This window comes from Quercus robur, chromosome 12, assembly GCF_932294415.1.
Source record: "Quercus robur chromosome 12, dhQueRobu3.1, whole genome shotgun sequence".
Lineage (NCBI taxonomy): Eukaryota > Viridiplantae > Streptophyta > Magnoliopsida > Fagales > Fagaceae > Quercus > Quercus robur.
The window spans coordinates 11,010,305-11,019,588 of record NC_065545.1 but is presented as its reverse complement, the minus strand read 5'-3'; the positions used below and the strand labels follow the sequence as shown (position 1 = coordinate 11,019,588).

The 9,284-nt window shown below is 32.8% G+C and overlaps 1 protein-coding gene across 1 annotated transcript; it reads left to right on the top strand.

The window, feature by feature from the left end:
- The first annotated feature begins 8,788 nt into the window (after positions 1 to 8,788).
- Positions 8,789 to 9,284, top strand: LOC126708124 (glycine-rich RNA-binding protein 10-like). Its single transcript, XM_050407941.1, has 2 exons — positions 8,789 to 8,900; positions 9,103 to 9,284. Exons 1-2 carry the CDS (start codon positions 8,789 to 8,791, stop codon positions 9,282 to 9,284), a joined length of 294 nt encoding a protein of 97 aa, XP_050263898.1.

The following is a 9,284-nucleotide window of genomic DNA, read 5'->3' as shown; positions in this document are numbered from 1 at the left end:
TATACATTTTGTAGGGGGCTGACCGTTAATTGTTTTCAACTTATTGCCTATTGGGTCTCGAATGTGATTGTGGCCTGGATGGGACATCACTCACGCGTAAAGAAACAATGAAAAAGAAGAATAGAGTTTCATAAAATTTAAATTAAAAAAGAAAAGAAAAAGAAGAATAGAAATATATCAGCAAATTATGATGACCATTAATCCATGTCGTTATATTGGTTCCAAGTGATTCATGCTTTTCTTCTAAAAAAAGAAAAGAAAAAGTGCTTCATGCTTTATGCTTTTTTTGTATATTATACTCTTCAGAGCAGTAGCATCGGGATGCCAAAAAAAAAAAAAAAAAAACCTGCTACACATTCTCAAACTTTACTGTATCTATTTTATCAACTCATTTTATAACTTAACTTACATCTCAATTTTTATTTTTACATACAACCTAATAAAATAATATAAACTATCTAATAAAATAATAAAAAATATTATTCTCTCTCGTTAACTCTACTCACTTTTTCTATTCACACACAATTACATACAATTCTTTTTTTACAACCTATGAATAGGTTGCAATTTTTTTTTTTTAATTTACAAACCTGGATAAAGTGGGTTTTGGGTGACTTGTAAAATTGCAATTTGGAAGTGTTTACATCCCCAATGCTAGTGTTCTTAAGGACATTTTAAGTAGTTTAGTTCTAAATTATAATTGAACTCAGTGTTATTTAAGGGGCAACAAAATAAAGCTCCATTTCTTCATTTACCTTTTAACTGAGGTTAAACTAAATTGGGTGGCTAATTTAAGTCCAGATAAAGGTGATTCATAAATGCAAGGTCAAAATTTTATTGTTGGTTTCAAAGTGGCAGATCCGAAGTTATGGCTAGTGAGTAGTGTCTTACTCGCAGATCCGAAGTTATGGCTAGTGAGTAGTGTCTTACTCCAAAATAGTAATTTTTCCTATAATTAAAAAAAAAAAGAAAAAAAAAAGGTTATCTAATGAGGACCAATATGATTAGACATGTTCAACAATCCGCTCAATCCATCCAAACTATTGGACCCCGCTTCTATCTGCATGAATATGAAAATGATTTTCAAATATCTGCATGAATATGAATATGATTTTTAAATAGGATGAGTATGTTTAACTATTAAAGTAGTAGGTTGAATTGGGTGACCGATTTAGTTTTATTTAAAATCGGCAAGATCCAACCCAACTCCCCACACACACACACATATATATATATATATATATATATTATTTTTTTTATTTTTTTATCTCATATCAAATTTAAGGGTTTTTTTATTAAAAAAAAAATTTGGCTAAAAAAATTCCATAATTTACACATAATAAAATATATATAAAGAATAATATATTCCCAACATAATAGATTTAATAGTAAGTATACATAATAATATAAATATAGTACTTTCATTTTTGGTGAAAATTTTAAAAAGTATTAACAACTTAAGATGTGTATACTTTGATTTATGGGAAAGTGATTCATTTCTTTTGATTTCTCTAAATGGTTTATAGGATAAGGAGGAAATACAACTTAAATTTATTCGTAAATGGTAAAATAAATTTTAAAGTTTAGTATAGAACACATAGCTAAAAATAACCCACCCAATTTGCCAAATCAAAGCTATCCAAATTTTAAACCAACTCGTCATTTTTGGAGGTTGGTAGTTTGGCAATGGTTTAGAATTTTTCTTCAACCTGCCAACAATGTATTAATTAAAATTTTTTCATCTAACCTGCACTGACAATGGTCCTTGACCCTTTGTGATTATACCATTTTTATTGCTTCGTGTATTTGATTATTCAAATAAAAAAATTTATCCTTTAGTAAGACCAAGTATTTAGTACAATTTTTGGTATTAAAAAAATATTTAGAATTTGAAATTCAGAAAGATAATCGGTGGTCTCACTCACGATGAGGAAGAAATATACCTTGTTTTGGGTATATGCTTCCTCCCCCTTACAGTCTGTGGAATCCATCAATTGTGGGTCCCCCTAACTATGAAAAGGAAGAAACTTACACCAAAAACAAGTTGTATTTTCTCCACAATGAGACCCAAACCCAACAATTTCTTATTTCTTTGATGGTTTCTTTTATTGTTATTATTAGCATTTCTTTTTCTTGATAAACTTGTATTTTTTTAATTGCTTGTGGTTGTTCCCAAACGTCACCTTTTCATAGGTACGTGGAAGCTTGTTTGGAACTTTGGACTGTACTGGGACTTTTTACTTCGGTTTTGATCCCACCAACCATCACCTACCACCTGCTGAAATCCCGCAATGTTTTTATGAATTATGATCACTTTCTTTAGCTTAAGCGCGTAACAGTATGGGTGCGTGTGGGTGTGTGTCAGTGCCATAAATTTTTGTATATCGGATATATTTTATTTAGGCTAAATTGGAAATTGGGATGTTTGAATTTTATATTCAATGTTTTAAAATTTGAATTTTATTTTATAAGATTTAGGATTAATTTTATTTTATATTCTAAAATTTTAGAATTTAAATTTTACCTTCTAAATTTTAAGAAGGTTTGGATTTTACTCCCTAAAAATTGGGGTGTTTGAATTTTATATCCCATGTTCTGAAACTATAGGATATAAAATCTAAACACCCTAAACTTTAGGGATAAAATTTAATTTATGAAATTTCAGTATAAAATCTGAACACTCTCAAATTTTAGAAGTAAAATCAAAATTTTGAAACTTGAAGATGTAAAATTCAAACACTTTGAACTTTAAAAGTGTAATTTATAATTTAGCCTTTTATTTGTTTATTTTGTTGATTGCAAAACAAAAATTTTATATCAAACTTAAATGCATATTTTCCCCCAAAAAAACCAAAGACTTAAATGCATATTCAGGGGTAGGGGAAAAGTCCTGGTCCAAAATTAATTGACACTTAGAGGATGTCACGTAAATAACCTTACCATTCCGTGATAAATATAGTAAATGCAATAAATTTTTTTTTTTTAGAAGAATAATAAATACAATAATGATCTGAAAGTTTTAGACCAACTGTGCCCTGTGGAATCAGATACAAGTATCTTCAAATATACTTGATTAATACCACCGAAGATTTCTTAGTTTACATTGAACTAGTAAAACAAGATTTATATTGTAAGCAAAACAAATGTGTACAATATTTTATGCATTTGCAAAAAAATGTATAGTGTAACATTTACATTGATAATAAAATGTAAACCTATAATTACCCTACAATATTGTTAATATTTATTTTCTTTTATTATAATATATATATTCTCAAGAACCTTATAACTTTTTTTTTTTTTTTTTTTGGAGGAAGAACATAATGCATATTATTAAGAAAAACCGATAATGTTAGCAAGGACAATGGAAAGAAAAGGTAGTAGAACATCCTCCATCCACACAACAAAATTCGAAATACATAAAACATGTCTAGCTAAGCTATGGGCAACCTTATTTCCTTCTCTCTTAACACGAGAGTAATGTAATTGACTAAAAAACCTAGTAGCCAAACGAATATCATCAATAAGCAAACCATCCGAGGATAAAAACACATTATCATTAATTAGAGTTTCCATTAGAACTTGCGAGTCACCTTCAAGAACCACCTGTGAAAAACCCAACTTTGAAGAAAACCGGAGAGTTGCTACTGTCGCCGTAGATTCAATCTCCACAAGATTATAGGCTTGAGACACTTGCCAAGATAATGAGGCCAACACCGAACCTTGATCATCTCTGAGTACCACACCAATCCCAAACCGGTGCTCCTTAGTGAAGATGGCCCCATCAAAGCTAGTCTTTACCATGCCAGACAGAAGAGGACGCCACTAACATCGAGACACAGGGAAACGAGAGTGAGGAGCAAGTTGCACTGCCAAAAATTTTGCAAGTCGTTCTTTCGCCACAGAAGCGATTTGATGGGGACTACAACTAGGTTGGTGCAAGCGAACCTGGTTCCATTGATTCCAAATAGACCATGCTATGAGAGAGAAAACGTCCAAAGGAAGCTGTCCTATAATAAGCCTTGATAACAACTCTTTGAAATTCAAGAAAGTAATGGACCTTCGACACGCCCACAAATCATCAACATCCCAAACTACATCAAGTTTTGGGCATAACCATAAAGCATGCAGCGATGACTCTGGTTCAAGTTTGCATCGGTCACAAAGAGGACTATCGATAATAGTTTGGCGTGAAATTCACCTTTGGTGATAGCCTAAAACTACAATTTTACTCAATAAAATAACATTACTATTGTAGGGGTATTGGGCCTAGGAGTTCATTATCTATGTATATATTGGGCCTTCATGCCCAAGCCGAGGATTAGGAGACGCCCAAGGAAGGGTAAATATTGTCAAGAGAGCCCATATTAGTGAATGAAGAAGTTAGTTTTGATTACAATGGCCCTGGAGGATAGGCTGAGGATGAGTGCCTCCTTGGCTAACCCAAGCCGAGGTCAGTAGAGGTGGTCTGCTGTCTAGGGGGATGTTCTAGGAAGTTCTGCTGGCACGGATAAGCATTGCAAAAACAAAGGACAGAGGGGATTCCTAAAATATCTAAGGAGAAAGTTGTTACCACCGCATTAATTGCTCTGCAGCTAACTCTCTAGCCGTATTAATGTGGAGGTGATACCTGAACAGTGACATTCAGCCTTATAGCTACTACCTAAAGACTTTAGGAAGGGGCTGATGGGACAAGTATCAAGATCAACAATTTGGCTTGCACGTGGAGGATGGAGATGAAAACAGAAAAGAATATAAAAGAAGAAGGAAGCAATGAGAGATAGATTGGAAAATTGTAAGAGAAAGCACTGTAGCAGTTTGAACCACATTTGTAATCATTTTCAATCAATATATACTAGAACAGACCTCCTCGGATTGTGCCGAAGACAAATTTACTTAGATAACTCTAGTTCATTTTTGTTTGATTATCTTTGAAAATCTATTCTAACTGTTATCTCATTCAAGAGCCTAGTTTTCCAACCCACTTTTTACAAATTCATTGTATTGGGCTTATTGAGCTTGGATCCAATCATACTTTGGGTCTAGGGTCTAAAACGCGTCCTTACAACTACATATTTTGAAAATCTAACCGTTGAATTGCAAGTTCTTTATGCTCTTAATACACATGTCAAATTTTGTGTCAATCGAATATTATTTACTATATTATCTATAAGCTTATACTTGATTCATAATTTTAAATTACAAAAACCTACAATTTAAACAATTTATTGATGACATAGCTATTGATATTTAATTTTCTAGAAATTTTGCAAGTATGGAGGATATAAGAAGAATATGTAATCCTATAGTGGATTTGTCAAAATTTGACTCCAATAAAAAGATATTGAATAATATTGTAGCTAAACTTTGTCCATAACTTAAAACTTAAAAGTTCAAATCTCCTATTTCCTAATTATGAAATTATCAAATAAAATTAAAATAAATGATTTTATATAAATTTTATGGATTATAAATTAATATTAGGATTTTTGTTATGATAACTTCATACTGTAGTTTCTAAAATATTGTACATTTTAAAATTGATGGATATGATTTTTTTTTTTCCAAATTATCAATAGTTTAGATTATTTTTAAATAATATTATCCATTAATTATAAAATGGTTAGATAAAATTTTGAGGAATTGAGATCTTCTAGAATTCCTAAGCTAAGTCTACCGTATTTTTGAATTCCTATCCATTCATATTGAAAAGGAAGGGATTAGATTTTATCACACATTAATATGTATTAAAACGATTACTATCACTATTTTGATAAGTACTTAAATGATTAATGGTGACATGGTGTGGTAAAATTTAATCATCTCAATTTCAAATGGTAGTTGGGAATTTAAGAACTCGAAGGTGGAGTTATCCTAAGCTCAAGAGGGTCTTAATCTAATTTTGAGAACTCATAAATGTAGCTATCCCAAAAACTCAAGATAATCTTAGTCTAATCTATCATTAATTAAAAGGTAATAAATGTTTTTATAATACTTGGGCTTAGCGTCAGAAGAAAAAGCATTGTAATTTTACTATTTTAGGATGAAATAATTGGCGTTTAGCAAGAAGACGGTGGGGTCTAACTCAAATACTCAATTTGTCAAAGAGACTAAAAAATAACCTATTCTGTGATTGTTTCCAAAGGTCGCCTTCAGTTCTGAATAGGTCCGTCAAAAAAAAAAAGTCTAAACTTTGTTGGATTGAGTTTGTGGGGTTATTCTACTTCAATTTGATCCCCACAATTAGGTACCAATATGTATTATTTTATGTTCAAATTTATTATACAGTACATAATTTGATAGATTCCGTTAACGCATGATACTACGATGTTGGTCTGTGTGCTTGCCACCGACACTATTTCAGACCGTAAAGTGTTATTTTCAGAATAATTGAAAGACGCTTCTTACGCTATGAAATAGTGTCTGGCATGCACACAGACCAATTATAACAACATGTATGAGCTTGAATTTAAGGATTATTTTTTTATTTTGTTAGACGTGAAAACCAAGTGAAAATTTATATAGGGATGGTATGAACTTGAACTTTGAGGCTTATATATATAAATTTCTGTAGAAAGATATTGAGGGGAGCTACAGTTGTGATTGATTATGATGTACCAAAAAGGTCTGGAGTTTTTCAAGACCAGTTAAAAGCATTTGCAAAAGAGGAATTTGAATAGATGCATCACGTGATTAGGATTTGTCCGAGCTAAGCCATATGTGACAAACATACATAAACTAGAGGCTTGGATTTTCATTCATTATTTGAATTTCTCAAAGTATACACACCACCAAAGGGTAAGAGAAGTTCAACTTTTGGACATTACCTTCTAGAAGAACATAAGAGAAAATTCACATGAATGATGTGGAACCAAAAAAAAAATCTCATGAATGATGAAGCCAATGCATCTACTGAGAGCCAAATCTTGGGCGTGACAAATATGGAAATTATTCTCACACAAGATTAATTATGAAAACTATATAAAGAGTAATACTACATACATAACTTATTTTACAATAATTTTTACAAATTGTTGTTATGTCCAATTTTTTACTGGTTTTTATCTAGGTCTACCATTAACATCACTTTTTTATTTACCAATAATCACACACCACATCAACAATTTGTAAATTTTTTGTAAAAAAGTTTGTATTTCTAGCATTACTCAACTATAAATTGGTGAAAGATTTTACAAAACAAAAAACTTATTCATAAAATTCAAAGAAAAGTAGGACAATGTCTGTTTTGTCAATAGCTTATGTTTAAGGACAGGTGATGGAGAAAAAAACTTAATGAAAATTTAAGGAGATTAATTTTTTTTTTTTTTTTTTTTTTTGGAGAAGAAGGAGATTAAAATTTTGACATAGAATACTCTCACAAAATCTAATCCTAAATACATTAAAAAAAAAAAACCCTATTAAAATAATAAATGTTACAGCTTGCAAAGAAATATAAAGGGACCAAATATATATATCACTCCAAGTCGGCAAGAGTTGTGCGGTGTACAAGTTAAATCCTAGAGGGGAATAAGATTCAAAAATACGCAAAAAGTCGCTAGCTCTTTCCCATCAACATTAGAATGGATTATGAAAGGATTTAAGTATAACATACCCAAAACCTCACGTATGGCTTTTTCATACAACACGAAAATTTTACTTAAAGTTTTTAGTATAGTACATAACCCCATGTGATACTAATTTATGTGTAAACTATTAATTGCATAACCAAAAAAAAAAATAAAAAAAAATCTTGAGGAATTAAGTACTTAATTAATTCTTCAAGAATTTTTTTTTTTTTTGTAACACAAAACCCAGTTGTGATATTATTTTATGTAGAAATTTCACAAACTATATCAATGGCGATTTTGTGTTATACACTTACACTAAAATATATTAGAGGTTAATTAAGTAATAAAGCTCACGTATTTCTCATAAAAAAAAAAGTGGTATACAATTAATAGTTTACACGCATAAATAATATCATGTAGGGTTAGAGCATTCACAGCAGTGGAGGCATATTGCTATATTGCTAAAATTTAGCTCCTCCAACACTAAAATCGTGCTCCAGCAGTGGAGCTAAATCTAAAAAATTTAGCTCCATTGCTACAGTGCACATCTATAGATAGATGTGCACTATTCATGAGAGCTAAAAAAAAATATATTATTTTATTCTACTTCCTGATTAAAATAATGCCACTTGCTCTCTCTCTCACTCCGTCTCTCTCTCTCTCAACTTTCAGACCTCTCACGCCACCGCCCCCTGACCCACGCTGCCGACCCATGCTGCCACAGACCCAGCAGCTCCGACCACGGCAACCCCTACCACCACCACCTCCACCACCACATCAGTCACAAATCCAACCATACCCACACTTATCAAACCCACTACCACCAATATCAATCACCACCTCCACCACGGCAACCCCCACCACCACCACCACCACATTAGTCACAAACCCAACCACACCCACACTCATTAAACCCACCACTACCAGTAAAAAAAAAAAAAAAAAACAAACAAACATCGGCAAAACCCACGGCCAAAACATCACCAAACCCACGGCGGCAGATCGGAAGAGAAAGATGAAAGCTTTGGCGGTTTTTGACTTTGACATCGTCGGCGGCTTTGCTAGATATCGGCGGCAGCGGCTTTGACTTCTTCAAGCTTTTTGGGTTCGGTCAGGGGAAGAAGTGCAAAGCATGGATTTGGCGGCATGGGTTTTTGGGTTCAATCAAAGGGAAAAGGATCTTGGAGCGGTGACGGCTTGGTTGAGGGAAGGAGAGCAACATGGGAGAAGAAGGCAAAGGAGCTGGGCGGCGTGTTGAATCGAACCAGAAAAGAAAAGGAAGAAAGGCAGCATGTGTGAATGAGAAAGAGTGGAGGGACTTGGCACGTGTGGGTGGGATCAAATTGTATATATATAATTTGGGTTTTTTTTTTTTTTTTTTTTGAAACCATATATAATTTGGGGTTAAAACAAAATATTATTGTTACACTACATGAATATTTACTTGCTATCATGATGATTGAGAAATTGTTTTAGTAAAAAAAAAAATGTATAAGTATAATTTGGGGTTTAAAAAATCACTTGTTAACACTAGACAATTATTTGCTATCATGTGGCGGTGGCGGCGGCGGCGGCGGCGGAAGAGTCAGTGGCGGCGGCGGTGGCGTTGGCGGCAATAGTGGTAACGGTAGCGATTGCGGTGGCGGTGGAAGAGTCGGTGGCGGCAACAGTGGCGGTGGCGGTAGTGGCAGCAGTAGCGGTTGCGGGTGGTTGTGA